At 38.6% G+C, this 25,106-nt stretch overlaps 1 protein-coding gene across 9 annotated transcripts; it reads left to right on the top strand.

Moving 5' to 3' along the window:
* Positions 1 to 5,960: 5,960 nt before the first annotated feature.
* LOC110194426 (butyrophilin subfamily 2 member A2-like) lies at positions 5,961 to 23,008 on the top strand. 9 transcript variants are annotated; one of them, XM_020966774.2, is made up of 8 exons: positions 5,962 to 6,104; positions 9,642 to 9,731; positions 10,153 to 10,259; positions 11,593 to 11,638; positions 14,565 to 14,813; positions 15,952 to 16,236; positions 16,745 to 16,771; positions 20,702 to 22,135. In XM_020966774.2, exons 2-8 carry the CDS (start codon positions 9,647 to 9,649, stop codon positions 21,280 to 21,282), a joined length of 1,380 nt encoding a protein of 459 aa, XP_020822433.1. In that variant the 5' UTR covers positions 5,962 to 6,104; positions 9,642 to 9,646; the 3' UTR covers positions 21,283 to 22,135. The 9 variants fall into 9 exon arrangements, with proteins under 9 accessions (XP_020822428.1, XP_020822433.1, XP_020822432.1 ...); XM_020966773.2 differs by having other exon boundaries at positions 14,532 to 14,813; XM_020966772.2 differs by lacking the exon at positions 11,593 to 11,638 and adding an exon at positions 22,529 to 23,008 and having other exon boundaries at positions 5,966 to 6,104; positions 10,153 to 10,500; positions 14,532 to 14,813; positions 20,702 to 20,883.
* Positions 23,009 to 25,106: the final 2,098 nt, after the last annotated feature.

Below are 25,106 nucleotides of genomic sequence, written 5' to 3'. Positions count from 1 at the left end.
GATCAAGAATGAAGTCATCACCAGATTTGAGGCCTGGTAACCATAATAATAAATAATAGTAACTGGCATTTATACAGCACTTTAAGGTTTACAAAGTGCTTTACATCCATTATCTCATTTGAGTCTCATGACACCCCTGAGTGTAATAATAGCAAAGCAAATGACAATTTTTTTCTTTAGTTTCATTTCTATTGATAATATTCATTCCTTAGCCATTTCTGGCAGTGAAACTTTTTGACATTGCCAAGGATTTTGATGACAAAAACTTTCTTTCTCAGGTGACTACTGAGAAGGTTGAGGTTAAGCACCTATTAAAGATTATTTTCCTAGTTAATGTCTGGGGCAGGCCAAACTAGAAGCAGGGCCAGAGGACTGGGGGAGAGAGGTGCTGCTTATTCCCAAAGCTTGGGCACAAAGTCCTAGTCTGCCTCCACCATAATTTCTCTCTAAGAACTGAAAGAACTGAAAGTAAAATACTGTCATATCAGCGAATGACCTTCCCAGATAAATGCCCAGAAGAGAGAATATGTCCCTCATTAAGCAGTGCACTATCATTCTCTTATAATAATGTCTATTTCTTCTCCCTACCTCACTCAGATACCTCATCTTCAGTTCCTCTCTAACATTTGTTGACCAGCTCATTTTGTAGTAATTAGACTGGCTAAACCCATCTTTGCCATAGTGGAAGAAGGCATGGAGTTATACTGTAGCTTATTCCCCATGAAGGCTAAGTTTATGGAGCCAAGGTGGATAAAATCCCAGATTAGTTCACCTCTCTATGTATATCAGCAGGACAAGGTAGAAGAAGAGCAATTGGAGAAATATCGATGAAGAACAACATTGGTGAGTTTTGATATCACGGAAGATATTACTATAAAAATTTGTAATGTCACAGTCTCTGGCAGTGGAAAATATTTGTATTTTTTCAAAGATGGTAACGTCTATGAAAAAGACATTGTGGAGCTGAAAGAGGCAGATAAGCCTTTTGGAGTTATTCTGTAATCTTCCTTCAGGGTGACTCTAGGAATGTTTTTCTCCCAGACTCAGGTTCATTCCAAAAGAGTCTCTTTTGCCCTTCAGCACATCAGTGGTTGAAGGTCTCAAATGTTAAGACTTTCTTAGGTAATGAAAAACAATTGAAGAAGCTTGTGTCAGAAAGTCATGTGCATACCTATGCATTAGGAAGAAAGTTTTTCCTAAAAAAAAAAATATGTATATATATCTTGTATTTTGACACACCTGACAAAAGAATCTATTTCAGTCTCAAAGAATGCATCAGAATCCCTCACTAGCTATTACTGACTCTTTCTCCATTCTGTTAACAGAACAAAGATATGAGTCATCACAAGCAGCTGAGAAGCACACATATTCCTGGTTAGCTAAAAGAGCCAGAATTTACTGAGCTTTTCCTGGAGTTTCTCCAAAAAAGAAACATAAAAAGACAGATACGTGAAGACAGTTCTGTCTGGGAAGTGAAAGTCAAGATTGGTTTGGGGGTAGAGTAGGAACCAATATTGGATGGGAGGTTTCATTCCTTAACTAACAGTTGGAAATATAGTGTTAGATTCTGTCACTGTCCCCTCTCTACTCCCCTCCATTTCAATAGTTCTTGCACTTTGCTTTTTACCTTTTCCCACATAATCAATATTCTTTTTAAATCATTCATTCTCTTCTTCTCTAAAGAACATCTCTTTTTCCTCATGTTGTTTCCAGGTGAAATAAATATCTCCAGCAAGAATAAGTCCCAGAATAAGCAGGATCACACCCTCCACAGCTGGGCCCTCTAGAAGAAAGGATCTGGAATGGAATGGTCACATTCAGTGATTAAACATAAGGCACATAAAACTTCAGCCTATCCCATTCTGGGGAACATCAAAGCTACTCTCTAAAAGGAAGGAGCTCCAACTGTCAGCTCCATACCTCTGTTCATCCTAAAGATCTAGATTGGAATGGACTCACTTACTTTCCATTACAATAGTTATATTTCTGAATGTAGGAAAAAACTAACCTGCTGTGGAAATCCAGCCCAACTTCCTTGCTTGAGGATGGGGTTCTGGATGTACTTCTCATAGAGTCTCCTCTGACAATCACAGATGCTACCACAGAAAACAGATCATTTCCATCAGGAGGTGGGAATTCTGCCAGGGATGGGATCCTTTCTCCCCAGTGATCTCTGCCCTATACATGAGCCTATAAGTACCTTCCAGCTGAAGTATATGCCAAATGTATAGCCCGATCTTCATAACCTTTCATTTCAGTTCAATAGCACTTGGGAGCTATAAAGACGTGATGCAGGACTCTTGAGTTGCACTCCATAACAACCACATCGAGCCCTGCCCCTGGACACTAGTGGCTCATCTCCTTATTGATTTCCTCTCTCTGGGTTCCAAGCCTATCAGCGAGTATGCTCTGGATCAGTGGTGTCTCATCCTATCGAGCAGAAAATGTGAGAAAATTCTATTTCCCTCATTGGATTCTGTCTGCCCCAGTAGAAAGTCGAGCTGTATGTGAGTCCAAAGTGAAAGCCACTTATGGCCACACACACTCCCCCCATGACTCTCTCTCTCTCACGCACACACATACACATACAATTTCCCCTTTACCTGTCTTGGGTCATACAGACATTAAACAAATTGATTCTAAGACTGATTCTGAATTCGTCCATGTGGTGGCTTCTGACTAATTCTGAGATTACTCTCACTCTTCAAAGCGTTCATGACAATGGTAACACGGCTTTGAACTGCTTACTGAATGAAATGACAGTACCCAGAATTCCTTAGGAACAGTTTTCTGGTTTTTAACCTATTATTTACTACAAATAAAAAAGGATAGTTAATATGCTTACTTTTCCTTTGACCTTTCTCCAACACCAAAGATAGAGGATCTCAAACACCATTGCTAACAGAGCAGTTTAACAGTAATGCTGATTGGTTTCTTTCCCAAGAGCAGACAAACTCCAGGTGAAATGAGAATATGCCTATTGGTGTCTTTCTCCCAAGGATTTTGGTCCCAGACTCCCCATTCAATTAGTGATCTCAAAGCTTATAGATGAAAAGTAACCGCTTTCATTCTCACAAAACATAATTTTATGAATTTCATGCTGCAAACAGGAATTCAGTGTTTGTTTCTTTCCCCTCAAATCCCATATCCAATCAGTTGTCTAGTCCTGCCTCCATGTTGATCCTTTTTTCTCCACTAGCATAGCTGGTACAGATCCTAGAATCATAGATATAGACCTATTTCCCTTTCTCAGCCTTTCTCCTCCCTTTCAGAAGGGGACTGGTCCTTTTTCCCTCCCCTATATTTCCATTCCTCCTCCATGCCACTCCTATTTGGGAGAGGATTGCCCTCCACTCCTTCCATGAGACTCCTCCTTTTTTTGTAACCCATAAATATTCAAGTTTCTACCTATATCACAGGCTCCTTCCTTGGTATAAGGAATTCCCACATGCATGTGCCTTTCTCTTGTGATAAATCATAAGATCCACAATATCTTGTGGAGTCCTGACTTTTGGTTAACATAGGTCATGTGTGTCCAAAAACCACATAGGGATTGCATCAAGCACCACTCAGATGTTCAAAAGGACTGGAATTTTTGACCAGGCGCTGTTACAAATTTCTTTTTTTGTGGAGGAAATATTTAGCTGTCCTATGACTTGCATTATACATTGGATACTTTTCTACTCTTTTTCTGCTGTTTGGAGAGACCCTAGACATGAGCCAAACCCAAGCAATAAGTGATTTCCCTCTCTGGCCCCCTTGGGTAGAGGTTTGGAGAAAAGCCTGATTCCTCTTTTTAGAGGTTAGACTGTCCCATGACTGACCCTACATGTGCGTAGGTACAAAGTCAAGAGGAACCCCTTAGTAGAAGAGAGGCACTGTACTCCTAGGTCTCACAGTGAGTCTTGTTATTGCACCAGTCTAACTACTCCCTTTCATGCACTAGGCAGCTAGGTGGCACAAGTACAAACCTTAAAATACTTTATAAATATTACTATGACGATGATGATGATGATGATGATGATAATGATGATGACACACTTTCTGTTCCAGTTCTGAAAGTTATGTTCTTTGTAGTGATCTCTATCTTGACTTTCATGCTCTTGCACAAGTGTTTCTTCTTGAGAAGAATGCATTTCATCACCACTGTCCTTTCCTAATATCCCTAGCATGGAAGAGGTAAAGTTTTGGGGAAACATCTCCCCAGAAAAAAAGCAAGCTTAGAAATCAAAGAAACAGAACTACAGGGTTATGAAAATAGAGTCCCTCAGGTTGGCCCTCGCCAACAAGATAAGCCTAAGTGATTTCTATCTTGAAGAAGGCCTCTGCTATTTTAGAAATTTCCTGCCCCAACTAGCATATTCTGATAAGACTAACCTCTGAGAAATGCATTATCTCACTAGAACAAACCTGACCTTTGAAACTCCCGAGACCCCAAAGTTAACAGTACTAATCACCTGAAATGCTGTTCTTATTAGTCAACCTCCCAGATAAGGAAAATGGCTGAGCAGTCCTTGCTCTGAAGGAGCTCACAGTCTAATGGGAAAACAACAAGCAAATGGGAAAAACAAGAAGCAAAAAACTATGTACAAACCAGATAAAAGTTTCCTGCAGAAGGTAAGAGTTTTACCAAGGAAACCAAGAGGAAGAGATGAGGAGAGAAGGAATTCCAGGCATAGAAGATGAGCAGTAAAAATTTACAGTTGGGAGATTAGGCATTTAATGAGACGAACAACAAAGAGGTTAGTGTCATCGGATCATAAAGGACTAGCATGTCTTGCCTGCATCAAAAAAAAAAATGCTGTGCTTTGTGAGCAAAGCAGAATTGCAGTAGCTGAAGAGAAATATGAGATGTGCAAAGTTAGAGATATCTCCACTCCAAATTTTCATATGGACTATTTGTGTGCAACCACTGGTAGAGCCTTCCAAGCTCGATATTGGTCTGATAAACCACAGTAGGACACATGGTACTTTAACCCCAACATAGTGATGTCATTTTGGTCCTCTTGGAGAACAAAAGACAACAACCAGCCAACTTAGAGGATAGCAAAGTGTGAGAAGATTGGAAAGATAAAAGGACCAGGATGTGAAGGGCTTTAAAAGACAAAGAGAAAATTTTATATTTCAATCTTGGAGACACTGGAGTTTAAGGGATGTGACATGGTCAGATCTGCACTTTAGGAAGATCAATTTGATAATTATCTGGAGGATGAATTGGAATGAAGAGAGATAAATAGTGGGGTATTGTAAAAGTCCAGAGATAAATTATAGGGCTTGGACCAGAGTAGTGACAGTGTCAGAAGAGAGAAAAGGTTGTATGCAAGAAATGTTACCAAGGGTGACAGGACTCAGGTGTAAGAGAACATGACACCTAGCTGACTGAGCGGATGGTGGTGCCTTTGGACAGAAATACAAGGACATGGGGGAAGGGCTTGGAGGGGGGAGATAATGAGTTCAGCTTTGGACATGTTTGTGTAATTGTATGCGATATCCAGTTAGAGATGTCTAATAAGCAGTTGCAAACTGGAGGTCAGGATAGATAATGGTTATGTAGCTTTCCTGGGAGTCAAAAATAACCTGGTTCAAGACTTGCCTCTGGTAGGTACTATTTATATGACCAAGTCATTTTAACTTCTCAGTTCCTCCAGCAACTATTTAATGTTTAAGTGCAGATCTGCACTGGCAGAGGAAGTTTCTAATCTGGAGCTACCTACATCGATGATATCACAAGACCAGTAAAAAGAAAAAAAACCGTCTTTCCCTGTTTATACATACGTGTGTGTTTGATAGCTTTCATTCTTAATTACACTACAGCATTGATACATGATAACACTGCTTAAATTTTCTAGATGAGTTTTCTACCTAGTAACTAATGAAGTCTCTAGATTCAGGGATTCTATTGGATACACAGTTAAAATCTACCAATGACCGGCTAGATCTTGTAAAGCGCTCGTGCAACGTCTCCAACCAAATGCTAATGATGACGCATCCTGACGCTAGCTCAGAAGTTCCTATGCTACTGGCGAAAGGCTGGCAAAATTCTCTTCCCCTCTTCCTGCATCTTTGAGCTTGGGGTTTGTCTATCCCATGGGGAACTCAAGCAGGTGAGTGAGAGGGGAAAGAGTGTATAGGTAATCCATAGCGTAGACTCAAGAGCTGAACTTGATTCTAGAAGAGGGGAGGGAGAGGAAGAGGAATCCTTAACTGCTGAAGAGAAGTATCTTCATGTAACAGATTGAAGAGGGGCAGGGTAAAAAGGGAAAGTGAACCTCGTTTTCTAGTGATTGTGCTACTTTACCCAGTCTTTATCTGCCCTACTGAGCAGATAAAGAAGAAAGTAGGAAACCGACGATGAGGAAAAGCGAACAATGGAGGGTTTTTTGTTGTTAGTCGTTTCAGTCGTGTCCGACTCTTCGTGACCCCATTTGGAATTTTCTTGACAAATTTACTAGAGCTGTTTGCCATTTCCTTCTCGATGAAGATGGGGTGGTTCTACTCATGATTGGGTATGAATACAAACTTTTGCATTGAGACTTGGCACAAATAGAGCTCTTTCTGGGTGTACTCAAATTCCGCGGTCCCAAATCCCTTCTCAAATAATAGAGGCACAGCTAATGCTCAGCAGAAACTTGCTATTTATAAGGTATTAGTATCTTTACCAAAGTGAGAGAATCTGTAGTGGTGGAATATTGCATACTGTCAGACTCTACTGATGTGTTGATTAGATTTGATGAACTGCTTTTATCTCCTTTTTTTCTTTGTTACAAAGGACAAACCTGGGATGGAGAGAGTGAGGGATATTTTAGAAATAAAAATTACGTTTAAAAAATCAGAGTTGGGTTTTTTCCTTAATAATGATGTTAGTACCAAATCAAAGCACAGTATCAAAGCCACCCTGTGAGATTCACCTGGGTTTCTCTTTGTTCTGATTCCTGGATATACAGCAGCACATTTGTTGTCCAGGATTAGGTGAACTCTGCCAGGTTTACAATCAAACAATTACAAAGTGTTTAGCTTCCTGCCCTCCCAAAGGATTTTTGTTTGGTTATTTTGTTCCTTGATCTGGACCTGTGATTTTGTTGTTTAAGGAGCTCCCTGGTGAGGGACCTCCTCAACCAAGCTTCCTATAATACTGGTGTATAAATCAGTGCTTGCTCTACAATCTTAAGTCTTAGACCAAGGCTGAGCACTAAGAGGTAAATTGACTTGCCCAGGGCCACTGAAGCAGTGTGTCAGAGGTTGGAAGTGAACTTAGGTCTTTCTGACTCCTAGGACAGCTGTCATGCCTCCCATAAAAAGAATAAACATAGGCCAAAACGAAAAGAGATGGTACCCTTTCCTAGATCAATCTAGGGTAAGCAGATCTCAAGCTCTTTTGAATATGCAGTAAGAAGCAATCCAGAAGAATTTATCCCCAAGTTGATATCACTTCTCTTGTAATTGATTTTGTAATTGATCAACCTATGGGTTGATGTCATCTTGTTTCTATTAACATGTCCTTTGTTCACTGTCCTAAATAGGGAAAGGAACCAAGTCTGAAGCATTGTGGTATAATGGAAAGAGTACTGTCTTTGTGTAGATTGATGACAAGGATTCAAATCCTTCCTCTTATATACTTACTTCTTGTGTGAGCCTGGGCAAACCATTTAACTTCCCTGGTTTCCTCATTTCCTCCCTGTTTCCTAATTGGTAAAATGAACGATTGAACTATGTGTCTTGTCTTAACATATGAAGAAACCTTTCATCACCTTCCCCCACTATTACATTCCTAAGGTTCCAAACCCTGCCTAACTTACCCTGTTATCTCTTTGATCCTTTAATATGGGTTAGCACAGCATCACACGGTAGACTTTTAATAAATGCTTGTTGATTGATTTCCCCCAGAGCTTGTCCTTGACCTTCTTTCTATACTTTCTTGGTCATTCATTCGTATGGTTTCAGTTACCTCCTCTATAAAGATAACTCCCAAGTCTCTCTATCTCTCTGTCTCTCTGTCTCTTTCTCTCTGGCAATGGGCTTAAGTGATTTGCCAAGGATCACACAGCTAGTAAATATCAGGCCAGATTTGCACTTAGGTCCTCCTGACTTCAGGGACTATGCTCTATCCACTGTACCACCTAGCTGCCACCTAGCTGTCCCCTCAAGTCTCTTTTGAATTCCAAACCCATATCTCCAAGAGCTTACATGATAGTTCCACCTTGGTATTCCTCTGACACTTAAATTTCATCATATCCCAAATCAAGTTCATCTTGTTGCTGTAAACCTGCTCCTACTATTTTCAGTGTTTCTCTCTAATACACCACCATTTTCTCAGGCTTCTGTGTTTATAACTTTAGGTTATCTTTAAGTCTTTCTTCTTCTTCTCATATCCAACCAGTTATAAGCCCTGTAAATTCCACCCCTAAAAGATCTCTTAAATTTGTCCCCTCTTCTCAAATTCTCACTGCCACCAACCTATTACTGGTTCTTGTTACCAGCTGTCTGGACTTTTACAATAGCCATCTTAAGGGCTTCCCTCCTCCTTTTTTCCCCCTCGCTCATCTATCATTTATAATGTCTTTAATCTTCTGGCTTCTTGCTTACCTCATACCTCTCTTCTATAGTACAAAAATTTTTTTTTTACTTACTGTCTTTCAGATATTTCTACTACTTTTCTACCTATAAGTCTTTGCTCATGAATTAATTAAAATGTATATATTCATTAATAATTATTTATTTGCCTAGTGCATCCTATGGGGATACAAATAACAAAGTAAACTAATTTTTGCTCTTAAATGACTGGTAAAGAGCTGTTTACCATTCTAGTGGGGGAAATGACACATATAGGAGGTTTCAACTCCAAGTCAAATGGAAATGTCCCATGGTCCTTAGGGTTCAGTGGCAAAGCAGATGGTCCTGGGCTATCTTCACCAGGGTCTATGTGATGGAACTAGTGGTAGTGATTTGGTTCATGCTGTTCCCTTTGCCTGGAAGGTCCTCCTTTCCACTCTTGGACTGATGAATTCCTTCTTACCCATCCTTTTAAACAACTCAAATGCCCCCTCTTTTAGCCAGTCAGTCAAGAATCATATATTAAGCATTTACTATGTGCCTGCCACTGTGCTAAGCTCTGGGAATACAAATTCAAGCAAAAAGAAACAGTCCCAGCCTTCAAAGAACTTGTGTTCTAACAACACACAAAAGGAAGCTTAAAAGGAGGTTGAGGGGAATGAAGGCATACAATAGGGTACAGCCTTAAGAAATGGACACATGGCTGGCCTGTGTGTCCTCCTTAAATAGAGGTTCTAGGAGGAAGCCATCCAAACAGAAGAAGGGGTCACAGAAACAGAGAATACTTCCATGGGTGAATTCCAGGGTTGGCGTGAGTGTTCAGGATGAAGATTCTGGGCCATGGTAAAGAAGTGCTGAGTGACAAGCCTTCCCTGATTACAAAGTTGTTAATGATCTTCCCTTATAGACCTAATACTGGACTTTGTTTCGTATTTCTCTAAAACACTTGTGTATTGCTGCAATGTATTGATATTTCATCTACCTACTCGATTATATTTTCCAGAATTAGGATTATGTCTTATCTACTGTAAATTTTGTATCTCTTCTCAGCACTTAGCACACAGTTAAAATGGTGTTATTGTCTTCTTTAGAAATTATGAATATGGCCTATTTCCCAGACCATTCTGTGCTAAGTGGTCTTGTAGCTGTCCTCTTCCTTCAGCTGATCATGAGGATCTCAGGTAGGTGTTTCTCTTTTCTAACATGGAGACTTCTCAGGAGGGAAAAATAATTTCCTATCCACACTTCTTTCCCCAGGAGAAAAGTGGAAGGTAATTGCCACCCTCATTTCAGAAAGTCCGTGAAGCTGGAAGAATATTATGGGAATGGGGGGCAGCTAGGTGGCACAGTGGATAGAGCATCAGCCCTGCATGCAAGAGGACTTGAGTTCAAATCTGGCCTTAGACACATAACACTTACTAGCTGTGTGATCTTGGGCAAGTCACTTAACCCCGTTGCCTAACCGAAGGAAAAAAAAAAAGAATATTATGGGAATGAATTTGTTCTTCCCTTGAAATATTATTCAGTCTCCATCCCCCACACACCTCGAACACCAATTACCTGTCACTAGCTTTTCTATAACTCTCTCCCTTTCTTGAACAGCTCATTTTACTGTGGTTGCACATGCTGAACCTCCCCTGACCATGATAGGGGAAGATGCCACGTTACGTTGTCACCTCTTCCCCAAGAAAAGTGCTGAGCAAATGGAGGTAAGGTGGTTCCGTTCACAGTTCTCTCCAGCTGTTTATGTCTATAAAGATGGGAAAGAAAGAGATGAAGAACAGATGGAAGAATATCGAGGAAGAACAACATTTGTGAGAGATAATATCAGAGATGGAAATGTTGCTCTGAAAATACACAATGTCACAGCTTTTGAAAATGGAAGGTATCACTGCTATTTTCAAGAAGGCAGATCATATGAAGAGGCCTTTATGGATTTGAAAGTCACAAGTGAGTTCCTTGGTTTTGCTCTCTGACCTTTCCTCAATGTGACTCAGAAGTCAGGTCAGCAGGCTTGACTTGGCTCGGATGACAGAATCTAGGAGAGTTATCCTTGACTGTTTATAGGCTCATGAATCCTTCATGATTCTGCATTCTTTTTTCTTTTTTTTTGGCTAGGTAAAATAAAGGTATTCCTGTTATCTTAATAGTTTGAACACTTTTATGAGAGCCAAGAGCTCTTTACCTACATCTATGGAAACCTACATCTAAGTTGTATTCTGATATCCTTAGGGAGATCCTGGTAAGGAAAAAAACAGGCCAAATACTGCGGCTCTAAGAAGAAAACTTGTTGAGGATTGGGGTGGGAAGGAGATTACAAGCCAAATAGGGATTTATGAGAAATCTCTATCCATGTGAATTCAAACCTGAGGGTTCTGGGCCATGCTGTATAGATGTTACACCAATTGCTTACCCTTATCTTTATGACCTGTCACTTTATTACCAAAGAATGTAAAATTGATCTGACAAAATTACCCTTTCAGGTGATTGCAAACTGGTTGTTGAGAAACACATTCAAATATGTTCCCAGTTTGGAATTAAATAGAAATCTAGAATTGGGAGGAGTGCGAAATCTCTAGGATTAGTCTTTTTCTTCCTTTGATTCATATAGATGCAACATTTGCCATATTCCAATCCTCAGAAATTCCTGTCCTCACTTCTCAAAACTAATGGTTAATCAATCTGTAATAACATCTATCAATTCTTGGAGCACATAAGGAGACCCCACCAATTTCAATACATATGGTTATTCTCAACTTGGATTTTTATTTCTATCCTCTCACCACAACTGGACCTCCCTAAAGACAACAGTAAAACTTAAGATATTTTCTGAAAAGATAAAAGTGATGACATTAAAAGTTTCTACATTTTCACTGCCCTCACTTATTTTTTCCCTGACAATTTAGGAAATGTAGGTGAGTGTGAAATTTTCTCTAGACCTCTTTGCCTAAAACAATGTAAATATTGAGGACAGAAGTTGGGTTATTGCTGTTGGGTTTTGGGGTTTTTTTTTATCTTTTGTCCATTGCCTTTCTTTTCTAGCTTCTGCACTGCTCTCTTGTTCTCACACAGCCACACTTCTCTAATGGTAAGGATTAATTTCCACTTTTTATTGCTTTCTTTTTCATTCTTCAACTTCATAGATAGTTCCAAGTTTAACCCACTTGTACTTTTGTGATATTTCCCCTTCCTATACACTAATATACTTTGTTCTGTAGTATGTATAACTTTTTTTAAACCACAGCCAGCTATCTAGAGTGACACTGACTCTTCTGTTCTATCATAGTTTTCCTACTGATGCTTTAAAACTCAGTTTTTTTACCTGTGTAGGTGCTTTCCCCAGTAACATAAACTGCATCCCCTATATTCCTTAGTAGAGTTTTGGGTTTGTTTATTTGTTTATCTGCTGTAGCTGAAAATCTTTCCCTGCAGCAAACCTAATAATGATCTGGTCTTCAAGTGCCACATAGTCTACTCCCAGTTCTAAATCTATGATCTTTTGAATCTTAATGTGATAGTTCAGGAAATCATACCAAAAAATCCCCAGCAATAAAATAAGAAAAAGATTACATATCAAAATATTCACAGTATCAGAAAAAGTTAATACTAATAATGTACTCTGTGATTTAGGCTCAAGTCTATAAGAAACAATTTTATTAAGTGAATTTTCAACCCATTTCTAGCTCTCTCTAAGAGAGAGAGATTTCCAAATTGGGAAAGACCACTATGCCTTCCAACATGACTCTCTTCCTCAAGAAAATTGCAGATTTATAGGAATCTTCAATAAGGAAAAGATCATAATATATTAACATATGTTTTGGAGTTAGCATTCCAGAATAGTCACCATTCAATTCCTTCCTAGACTTTACCCTAAGAGTTTCTTGCTGTGATCAGTATCTTAAGCTTGGATTTCAAAAGAGGACAGATGCTGTCCTTAGGTGAATTCTGGAACCAATTGCTCCAGGGATAGAGTAGTACTCATATTATCCAGTTACATTTGTTTATTACCCTTACTCCACTTCAAATGAAGATGTTAGCCTTGCTTCTTCATACTTCTTAAAGTGAAAGATTTGGAAAGAGTTTTAGACTAGAGAAATAGTAATTCTTACTATTAATAGAAAAAGGTTGAGTTGTTTGTTTGATTTTTTTTAATTCCACATTTGTTGGCTCTTACAACAGCATGTCAATAGGGATGAACACCCAGGCATATCATCATCAAAATTCAAAGCCATAGTGACAGATGATTTTTAAGAAACTAAAATGAAAATAACAGCATACCAAAAATTAGCTCTGAAGTATTTGAATTACACCCTGACGAAGAGTGAAGGCACAAAGCACAAAAGTTGCCAGTGGCCTGTATGACATGTGCTTCCAAACTGAGGGAAACTGAAGAGCCTCTATTACTCTACAAGCTTTCTCCATAACAATACAAATATCGATATTTATGTGAGGGTTAAAGGATGAGTCATTGCCAGCAATGCATTTTAAACTGGGTTGGTTTTGTTTATTTAGATAAAAAGCTCCACTTCTAACATGAGCTTAGTGCTCTTAAATCTTCAGATTTAAGATTCAGATTTAAATCTTCTTTGTGTATCAGATGACCGAGCACCAATGCCTAACCCATAGACAGTCTTTTTCAAACTCAGAATTGATCTTTGAGACAACTTGGCCTTGGCACATGTTCAGGATTCTCAGTGGCCTTGGACATGTTGTCTAGGGTGGGTGAGGAGCATAAGGGAGAAAACTTTTAGTGGGCTAATGCTCGTAATCGACCTAAAAATTATATACAGTTAGTGACATTAAGGGATGGTGATTATCTCAGAAAGGGCACAATGCTTAGCTTAGTTAAATAGTAAGGACTGGAAATGACTGTTGTCTTAGAGTGGAGGTGAGAGAGGCAGAGTGAGGGAAGAGGGATCAAAGCCTTTTAAAATAATTACAAGAAAAGGAGGGGAAAGTCTGTTGAATCTTTGGCAAGCAAATTTATGAGGCTACAAGTAGCTGTACTTCCCAGAAGACAATTAATTCTTGACTTGCAAACAAAAGAGGATTAAAATAAGCCATAGTTGATACAACAGTTTCTCCTGCTTAAGAAATGAATAGCCTTGAAAGGGGCTTGTACTTGTAGTTTTAAGTATGCATTTAGCACTAGTAATAGCATTAATAATAATAACAACAGTAATCCTAACAATAATATTAATTTGATGTATCATATAGCCTCACTTCTACAAAAGAATTTCATATATTTGTGGCACCATAAATGATATGGTAAGTTATAAGAGTGAAAATAAGGCGCTGGATGAATGGCTGGGGGGTAAGGGGGGAGGCAGTAAACCAAGACAATTTTTCTTTTCTTTGTTCACATTCCTTTTCTGAAAACCAAATTTTGTTTGTTTTAAGGCTTCTGGTAATGCTGATAACTTTTCTTCTTCTTCCTCTTCTGTCTCTGAGAGACTTATTAAGGATATAGACCCCCCTCATTGTGATCTCTAACTATGCATGTATCTGAAAGTCCTTCAGTTTTTTCATCTGTACAATGAAAATAATAATAATATCTGTATTGCCTATATCACATACTTGTTATAAGGATCTAAAGAGATAAGGAGTGTAAAGTTGCTGTATAAATTAAAATTATTATTATTCATTGATTTCTCTGTTTCTTACATATTATTTAATGCCCAAACCTGTTTGCCATAATTTTGAATGGTTTATATCCATCCAAAAATTAGAATGTAACATGAAAAATCACCAAAATAGCAATAAAAATAAATCAGTGGACAATTTTTGTTCTAGATCTTTTGAGAATATAAAAGTGTAAGATATGATACTCAGCCTTGGCAAGACTGCAATCCAATTTCCCAACTTAAGGACACAGTTCCCCCTGATCAGCTCTGCTAGTGTTGACTACAGTAGATGGAGTAAACCATCTTGGATATCCTTATTCAAGAATGACCCTATTCAAGCAATATTTTCTTCCCCAGGTATGGGCTCAGATCCCTTCATTAAAATTATAGGTTATGAATATGGATGGATACAACTAGAATGTACATCAGCAGGATGGTACCCGCAGCCTTGGGTAGAGTGGAGAAATCTTGTAGAAGAGACGATTCCATCCTTGGAGGAAAGTCTGGCTCCCAGTGAAGACGGGCTGTTTGTTGTGACGTTGTCTGTGATTATCACAGATCCCACAGTGGTTAGTGTGTTCTGTTCCATACAAAACCTCCTTCTCAGCCAGGAGTTGTTGACAATGATGTCTATACCAGGTCAGTTCTCAGCTTTAGATTCTCCTTGCTGAGTCATGGTCGTTGTAGCCATAGGAGAACCATGAAGGGAATATCCAAAGGAAAAGTCCTAGCACCTCTAGGCTATGGGGATAAAGTCTCTAAACTTTTTTGATCACTAAAAATGTTTTGAGCACATATACCTGGTTATGAAGTGATGGGGGAAGGGAGGGCCTAACAGTAGGCAAAGCAGTTTCCAGCTACTGCTTTTGGTGCCTGGGTGGCAGTTACTAGGTCATAATTGCCTTGAAAGTCCTTGGGAGGAAAAAGTTGGGAACTTGCACAGTGTGGAAAGAGATAGAGTGGGGAGGTATAGGGCTATTGTGAAAGGTAGCTGCGGTTATGCTGGAGATAAGCCCCACTGTTGACTATCACAGTATGTAGATCCATCTTCCCACTCTCTTGTTAAATGTCATCTGGTCATAGCACAACCCCTACTTTGGGGACCACTTGGTTAGAAACGAGATCAGGAATTTAAAGATACTCTTCTTTATCTATTGCTTGACACCTGAAAGCTCCCAGTAGAGAAGAGAAATTAATATCCTCTTCCCTCACTCCCTGCCAAATGGGAACTTTCACATGACACTTGCTGCTAAATGTTTCTCCTGGATGACAACTATTATGTGTCCAATTCTTGAAAAATAGAAAAGGCAGTCAATTTAAGTAGCAAGTGCTCTTAATTTTTGCCAGTGCACTTGTGGTCAGTGCCCTGAGGCGCATTAGTGTCACTTCTAGGGTGAAATACTTACTCTGTATGAGACATTTTCCAAGAAATATGGCCTGGAAATTCTCCACTGAGCAGATACTAATATAAACAATCGTTTGCTAAAACCAGAATTAAATTTGGAAAGCAAGGAGGAGGCATGTAGGAAAGCAACACTCCTCTAGGTTTCATCTGCATTTTATTTTGGAACAAAAAATTCCAAATTTGGAATTTGGAATTCCAAATTCTAGGAAAAGAAGGGGATAGAGGAAAATTTCAACCACATACATAACTCTTCCTTTTCCTTCTTTGAGAGAGATCACAATCTGAAAGAATCTTCTCTTTTCAGATTTATAAAAGAGATCTTGGTATGTGTTGGCTGGTTTAACCTGGTCTTCTTTATGTCCTTTGCCATAGAAACTGTTTGGGTCTCGACTTCCATGCCCTCTGAGAGCCCTTCCGAGTTCCTAGACCCAACAACTCCTGTACCTGAAAAGGTCTCTACCTGGATGATTATTCTCACTGTGGCCTTGCCTGCTCTTGGACTTTTTATTGCTTTTAGTATTTATTTCATGTGGAAACAACACAAGAGGAAAAAGACACTATTTATAGAAAAAGAAATTGAATGTGAAGAAAAAGAGAGAGAATTTGATAAAAAGGGGCAAGAACATACGGGAAAAGAAAGAGAATGCAACCTGACAGGTAAAAAAAAAAGCAAAGATGACACTTTGGGAACAAAAAGAATCTCAACTTTTGACATGGGGTGCTGGAGAGGAATGAACTGGAAACAGAAAGGGTCAAAACTGTGTATCATAAATCCTCCAAAGCTCCATCACCTTATACCTCTAAACTTTCCTTTTAGTTGACCAAAAGCAAAAATGTCATGTAGAACCTAAATATCTGAGTAATTGAAGATGCTGATATCAATTTAGATGATGCTTCATTATTCTTGGCTCCTTGGCAGTACCTAGACCATCTGAGGACTTTCATAAAGAGATTCTTTTCTATTATCTATTCCAGAAACAGATTCTGTAAATTTTTCTCTCTAGAGAGCCATTGGTTTATTTCTACTTCTTTTCAGAGAAACTCAAGGAAGAGTTCAGCAAGTTCAGCATTCTCCTCATTATCTCATTACTCTCATGGACAATTTCTATGCTTCTCATATAGTAATTACATAAAGAGTTCTCATCTTTCTGTTTGTCCATTGCAGGATGGAGAAGAACTCAGTTACATGCTGGTGAGTGGCACTTCTGTTCTCTGTCAGTCTAAGATCTCTCCTTTCCCACTCCTCATGATACCTCCACCTCACAATAAAGGACAGGGCAGAAAAGAGGAACAGACAGTCAACTAGAGGGCAAGTTAAATAACAATGTTTGAGTGAAAGTGGTGAAAGTCTGTCTCTATACAATTAAGCAATTCCTGGGACTACCATAGAATGATTTGGAGGAATCATTGAGCCTCACCAGCCAGTTCTCCAGTAATTTCACTGGCTTCTCTGTTATTTTTAAATATAATGGCTGGGGTAGGCTGATTGGAAGAAAGAATCTCAAGCCACTGAACCAGTTATCTTCCATATTTTGATTAACAAAGTCATTATTGTTACCCCCAGAACTTTTCTCTGGGTAATACCTTGCATCCCCTGCCATGATACTCTGTAAAATGGAAAATTCCTTAGTTGCCATCTAGTCTAATTCATACCTGAAAGGAATCCCCTCTATGACACACCTAGCAAATGATCATCCATGTTCTACTTAAACATCTCCAATGAAAGGGATTCTAATTCCTCTCAAGGCAACATGCTCCATGTGGATAGCACTCATTATTAGTGCCTAAATTTGCCTCCTCGTGATATCCACCCTTTGCTTCTGGTTCACCTCCTCCTTCCTGTAGCTATACTTCTCTTAAGATTACATTAGCTTTTTTTGGCTGCCACATAATACTGCTGACTTGTGTTAAGACTCCAGTCCACTAAAACTCCCAGATCTTTTTCAGGCAAACTGCTGACTATCTCATCTAGGACTAGTAACAATGATTTTTTAACCCAAGAATAAGATTTTACATTTAACTCTCTTGAATTTCATCTCATTAGATGCCACTTAATGATCTAGCCTTTCTAAATCTTTTTGGATCCTGACTCTCATCCATTGTGTTACCATTTCTCCCAGTTGTTTCATCTGTATTTGTGATCATTTTATACAAATATAAAAATATTAAACAGCATAAGGCTGTTTCAGATTTCTAGAGCATTCCACTGTAGACCTCCTGTCAAGATGATATTAATATTCTTTTAGTTCAGCCATTCAGTGAGTTCAGGATGCATCTAATTATAGTATTATCTAGTTCACATCTTTCCATCCATTCCACAGGAATCGAAATTATGAGCCACTTTAGGAATTGTTTTGCTAAAAACTAGATAAGCTATAGCTACAACATTCCCTCTAATAAAAAGATTAATAACTCTGTCAAAAAAAAAAAGGAAATAAGGTTAGTTTGACATGGCCTCATTCTTTGTAATTACTGCTTCCCTTTTCTCGATGCTCACTAATCACTTCTTTATTGATCTATTGTAGAAACTTTCCAGGAATTAAAATCAAATTACTTGACCTATAGTTTTCAGACTATTCTCTTCCCTTTTTTGGAAATCATAATAACATTTGCCTTTCTCTAGTTCTATGGTATCTCACTCCTTCTCCATAAACTTTCAAACATCACTGATAATAACTCCACAACTGTGTCTGTCACTTCTTTCAGTGCTCAAGGAAATAGCTCCTCTTGGTCAGGTAACTTGAATCATCAAGGGAAACTAAGTGTTCTTTTACTATCTTCTAACTTATTTATAGTGGGTATCAGCTCCCTCTTAGCCTTTTCTTGTTCCATCCTTTCCCATCCAAAGGTCATTCTCCTTGACAGGGAAAACAAAATAACAATTAAGACAACTCTGCCTTCTTTCTTTTGTTAGTTGTCATAATCCCAATTTTCCCAAGTGATAGTCCTATCCCTTGTTTGAGACTTTACCCCAAGATAGCTAAAAAAAAAAACTTTAATAAAAAATTTTTCTTATTGCTTTTATTCTTTACCAGCTCCTTATATGTGTTAATATTAAGGATCATGCCATTCTCTTATATTCATTCTCTGTTACCTGCTCTTGCTTCCCATCTTTTGTAAACAACTTTTGAAAATAAAATTTGATTGATTTCCCTATGCATGCAGAGCAGTCTTTTCAGACAGCACTGGGATTGTTTCTCTTTGTGTCTTCAGAATTTCAATAGTAAGAGTTTCCAACTGACTTAGCCCTACTTTGACATTCCCCTGAACCCTTTGAAATCTGCTTTCTCAAAAGCTGGGGAGCACTTCAGACTATGCCCAGATTTCCTCTTCTCCAGCAACAAAACTCTACAAGGGAGAGGTTACTACTGTTAACCCACAAGTTTCTCATCATCTCCCTTTCAGTAACCAGTTCCTCCCTGTTAGTAAGAATCAGATCCAGAATAGAATTTCTCCTGTTGGTTCCTCCACCTTTTAAAAGATAAATGATAGAGAGAAACTTCACTAGATTTCTAGATAATTAATGTCTTCTATCACTACTATATCATGCCTCTGGACCAGATTGGTGATCTATTTCCTAATTCTTCATCTATTTCCTTTTTCCATTCAAGTAGTTTGTAATCTTGTTTCTAATGACAAAATCACTTGTTTCTATTTCTAATGATCTTCAACCAAATACCACTATGTTTTCTTGATCTGGTTTCTATGTTTTCTTTTCTTTTTCCCCAATAAATATCGTTTATTAAACACCAATTATGTGCTAGGCTAGAAATTTTTTAAATTACATGTCACTGGAAATTTAAAAAAAGAAGTTAAATAGTCTCAACCCTCAAAGAGCTTCTATTCTGTCAGGGAAGAAACACATACAAATATATGTAGATGAATGGAGCTGATGTAAGCCCTAAGGTTCTATGCCAACTCACATTCACACTGATGAGTCAGGTAGCCCAGAGCGTTGTTGCACATTTCCCCTCAGGGTTCTAAGGGTACACCTAAGGAGTTGGGATATCTTTCTAATGCTATCATCTCAATTCTGATGTGTTCTTCCCAATAGCAATCACCAGCAACAGCTAGTATTTCCCTTATATCACATACAAAGATTGCTTCCATTTAAAAAAAAGTGCCTGATAACCTTGTGCATGCAGAGGTGTTTCTCAAATCCTTTCACTTTTTCTTTGAGGAAGGAGAAAAACTTGCCCTTAAAACATGTAAACACTTCCTAGAATGAAGGGATTTAGAGCCAAATAGGACCATTTAAAAATAACAATGGTTGAATTGCCTTTTGTGATGATAGTCCCTAAAGCATGACAAATTGGGGTCCCTTGAAGAGCCTGTACTACTGCTAAGGTGACCAGATGACTGAAGTGGCTCTGGGAGGCAAGATAAAGAGGTAGCTAGAATAACTAATGTACACACCACAAAAAAAAAAAGATGTTTATACATAGAATGAATGACAACTAGGGAACCTGGGATTATTTGCCTACCAACTATGTCCTTCCACATTTCAATTAAATTAAATATGGGCCCAGTTCCTCATCTATAAAATGAAGGGTTTGGACTAGAGGACCTCTAAAGTCTTTTCTAGCTCTAAAATGCAGGGGTCTTGTATACCTGCAGATCTGACCCTGCTCATAGGATAAAATGGCGTGTACCACAAGAATGATTGTGTCTGAAAATGAGGAAATTTGGCTCCTGTGTGTTACATGGCAGAGGAAGATCTCTAATTCAGAACTAGCATAAGAATAGTGTCATTAGATTTTGTATTGGAAGTAGATTGTGAAAATGGAGAATAAAAATAAGAGTAGAAAAGGGGTAAATATTATGCTGATAAATTTCTCTGGCAGCCTTAGTGCCTAAGCCCCTTCTCTAAGGATGGGGTATCTCTAATGATTGGTTCCCATAATGTACAGTTTCTCTCATTTGGGTAGTGAAAGGGAGGAAGCTATGATTGGTACACTATGAAACATCAAAAAAGAATGAGATCCCAAAGAAAAAGTGCACAAGGAATCCTCTACAACTCTCCTCTCCTCCCTTAGTGTCTTTTAGGTACTAAATATGCTCTGAAGATTCCACAGCCAGGGCTCTAAGACCTCAAAAACTGAATCTGGAATTCTCCCTTTAGCTGATGTGACTCTGGATCGAAACACAGCTCATCCTGAACTCTACCTCTCTTCGGATTTGAGGAGTGTGATGCGAGGGGACACACGGCAAGATCTGCCTGACAATCCAGAGAGATTTGACTGTAGACCCTGTGTTCTTGGTCGCGAGAGCTTCACCTCAGGGAGACATTACTGGGAAGTGGAGGTAGCAGATGTTATGGTTTGGGCCCTTGGAGTCTGCAGTGAAAATTCTGAGCGAAAGGGGGAGGCCCTTCTGATACCCCAAAATGGATTCTGGGTTATTGAGTTGTTTGGAGGTAGATACCAGGCCCTTACCTCTCCTGATATTCTCCTCCCTCTGCCTGAGCACCTAGACCGAGTGGGAATTTTCTTGGACTATGAGGCTGGAGATGTCTCTTTCTACAATATGATTGACAGATCCCACATCTATACTTGCCCTCGAACCTCTTTTTCTGGACCCATCAGGCCTTTCTTCAGGCTTGGGTCTGATGATAACCCTTTGGTCATTTGCCCAGCATTCACTGGAGCTGAGGGAGTCACTGTCCCAAAGAGTGGCCTAATCCTTTATAGGAAACTCCACTGACCCCTTGATGAGGGGTGGAAGGACCACCTTCAGGCTCTGAGCTTCAGTTGCCTACTGGAGATAGAAGTTACTTTATCATACAGCTTTTAATTTTGATCAGTTCTTTAAAGAAAGATTCACTTTCTTCTGTCCTCCCCACTCTGTCTCCTCCCTGGCCTATAACTGCCTGCATAATCTAACTCCTTTCCTGTTCCTCCTGGGTCAAGCAGGCCCATGGTTCAACTGACACAAAAGATTTCCTAGCTGGGCAAGGAGAAATGTTGCAGAGGAGGGATGGTGAAGGGAAGAGGAGGCAAACTTTAAAGTTGCTATAGTGGGATGGGGATTGAAAGGATATGAAGAAAGGACAACAGAATGAGAGCTTGGGCTCTAGAGGAAATATCAGTGATTGACAGTAAAAAAGACACCATGGAACTTCTTAGGGATAAGGAAAGGGGAAAAATTACAAGCTTAAGTCAGATATTTTGAGTATAGGAATAAGAATCTTGGAAAGGGGAAAGAAGCTAGTAAAGATGTGAAATCAACAGTGTCAGCTGTATTTCAGGAAAAGAGAATTATTCTCTGGAACCATCCTTTAAAAAAAACCTTAATTTGATCCTGTAACCCTTTTAAGCAGGGGTTTTGAACCTGGCTCCTAAGGATCCATGGATACATTTCAGGCAGTCCATGAACTTGAATGGGAAAAAAAATACATCTTTTGTTTCACTATAATTTATTTTCTTTGTAATGTTATATATTTTGTTTTATGCATTTAAAAATATCCTGAGAAGGGGTCTATAGGCTTCACCAGACTTCAGGGAGGGGTGGAGTTTAAGAATCACTACCCTAAAACTATCAATCCTACATCTCTCCTCACTTTCACATCTAAACTCTTAGAAAAAGCCATATAAATTTGTTGCCTTCGGTTCCTCACCTGCCACTCACTTCACAACCCCTTGTAATCTGGTTTAGACCCCATCATTCTACTAAAACTTCTGTCTCCACAGTCAACAGTGCTCTCTTTGTAATCTCTCTTTTCAATGTATTTCTTATAGGGACTGTTACAGTCTCTTGCAGAGCCAGATAAGAGGTCAGGTAGTATTACAGTAATTTTAAGAGCTAAGTAGGAATTAGGGGAAAGACAGACTGACAGTTGGAGGTGACAAATGAGAAACAGCTCTCTTTGTATGGAATAAGGGAGAAAGTGGGGAGTTAGAAACTCCTAGGTACAAGATGAATGTCAGTGATTATTGTTCTCATCCTCCAGGATTTCTTGGCCACACATCCACAAAAGCCCCAGATCTTATCCTTGGGAGCAGGAAAAACCAGCCCTGATCTCTTGAAAAGCTGGCTGACAATAGAAGGGAATGAAAAAAGAGCTCCGGTATCCTATAGCTCTTGCCTTACACCTTTCATACGGATTTATCTTGCATCACTTTTCATTTCAACCATTTGTATGTGTGTTGCATCCTAATGCCTAGTGTTTCCACATTTCTGACAGATAATCTTTGGGATTTGGGGATGAAAAATCAGGATTCCTGAGAATTCCCATAATCATAAGTTATTCTTTATTTTTCACAACATTTTATTTATGTTTTCAAATTAATGAGTGACCATAATAAAAAAATAGTAAATCTTTTTTCTGTGATAGGGATATGATAAAAGTTTCAGTGGCTTTCTGTTAAAAATAATAATAATAAATGCATGCTTTATTATTAATACAATATACTGTGACAGTTATTTAAAACATATCTAGCAATCAGCTGATTTCCTTTATCTCAAAATACCTCCAACATTTGTTATACTATTTACTCATTATTACAGATATCTAAAAAAACTTGTTTAATAAATAAGAAATGTTAAGTTTAGTAGTATTTACAAAGAGCTGTAGCCTATAGCAAATATTCAAACACTGGAACACTATTGGGTCATATTTGAACAACATAACATTCAGATCTCAGAATCACCAGTCAAAATTGCCAATTTAAGGACTTATTTTACTTCCAAAACTTTTTATGTCTTAGAATACCCCTTATGATGGCTTATATAAAGTGGTGACATCAAATTCAAACAGAAGCATATTGACTTAGAAAACTACAAATTGACATTATCTATGTTGTTGTAGTATTTTTATTTATTTTGTTAAACATTTCCCAATTAATTACGTTTTAATCTGATTTGCAGCCCAGAAGTTTTGCTGGCTGCTTTTACAAGAGCCCCCAGGTTTTAACATCTCTCAAATATAAAGTGTACTATAGTATACTTTATATGTGGTAGTGGTATGTAAAGTATGTTATGCATATAAACTTATTAATATTTATTTTATTGGCAAGAATGACTCATTCCTTGCTAAAGATAGGGCCACAAGCACATACTTATGACAGACTGATTAGATCATGACCACTCCTGTTCTGTCTTCTCTTCTCTCCACTTCCTTCCTGGTTCCCAGAAATGTCAACCATAACCTTTGACTCTGCATGTCAGCATTTCCTGCTCTTGCTTCAACGTGGTATCAGTTGGTTCCTTCAAATCAAAAAATGTTTGTACGATAATTGTTAACCTTTGATTCTTGCAGGAGAATTATAATACTTTCCAATTTCTCAGCTGGTTTTTCTTGGGATTGAGGATTCAGAAAAACATCAATTTCTCAAGAAATGCTGGGAAGGAATATCTGCCTCAAAGCACTACCCCACCAGAGGGCAGGGAGCCTTAATTTTTGAATCTTCCTTAAAACCTAATTTAGTGTTCTGCACAGAGTAGACAACATTTGTTAAAGTTGGTTGGAGGGAATGAAGGGACAAATCTGGAAATTAAGTGGCTATAGAATTTCCATTAAAATCCAACTCAGAAGCCATCTTCCCCAGGAAGCCATTTCTCCCTAATCACTCCAACTCCCCCCACACTCCACCAGGCATCATGTAGCATTTTGTTTGAACCGTTCTGTGGTACTCATCATGAATTATCTTGTATTACAATTATATGTTCATATGTCATCTCTCCCAATGTGCTATGAGCTCCATAGTGAAAGAACCCCTTTTTGTAGTTCTCCAGAAACTTAGAAAAAATGTTTATGGAATAGATATGAAAGATTTGATAAATCCCAGCCAAAGCTATTTTGACTTGAAATATTTGAAAGGAAAATTTCTGGATAACAGCTCAGGGATCAGGAGGATGCCATGACTTTATCAACAAACATGTCTCTTACGGCCTCTGCTGAGCCTGATGTTTTTGTTGATTTTTTTTTATATCCTACTAGGAAATGTCTACTTTATTTGGTATTTATTAAGTTCAGAATAAAAATATTTTTTAAAGTAACATATGATGGCACAATTTTTGAGAGGATAGTGGAGGTGTGGGAGGGATAAATTTTGACCTTGAGTCAGAACATACAGAACTCTGATGAAATAGAATGATAGAATTGTAAAATGTTAGGTCCAGAAGAGACTTCAGAATTTAGCCCAACTTCCTGAATTTTAGTTAAGGGAGACCTAAAATTGTTCTTGTGGGAATAGCAGCTCCTGTGGGCTACTTAGACTGTAACCCTAACAAAAAATGGAAAATATACAGTAAGGTATTCCTCTTTCCAACTTCCCATCCCCAGTGTTTGAGCATTGGCATAGGTCTTTTCATGGCACCAAAAGAAAAAGGAGGAGGCTGCTCTTGTTACTTAGAATCCATAGAATTTCTTGGAACTAGGAAATGAAAATGAACGTGGCTGACTCTCCAGGATGTTGCTCAACAGTTTGTTCAGTCCTCAGGTTCTGAGAATAGTCTGGTTTCTGTTTCTCTCAAAGGCTTGTTTGTTTGAGATCCTTCTCTAAGATAGGAATTATGTCATACAAGCT

Source organism: Phascolarctos cinereus, unplaced genomic scaffold, assembly GCF_003287225.1.
Source record: "Phascolarctos cinereus isolate Bilbo 61053 unplaced genomic scaffold, phaCin_HiC Scaffold_5;HRSCAF=322, whole genome shotgun sequence".
Classification (NCBI taxonomy): Eukaryota; Metazoa; Chordata; class Mammalia; order Diprotodontia; family Phascolarctidae; genus Phascolarctos; species Phascolarctos cinereus.
This window is presented reverse-complemented; position numbering and strand designations above follow the sequence as displayed.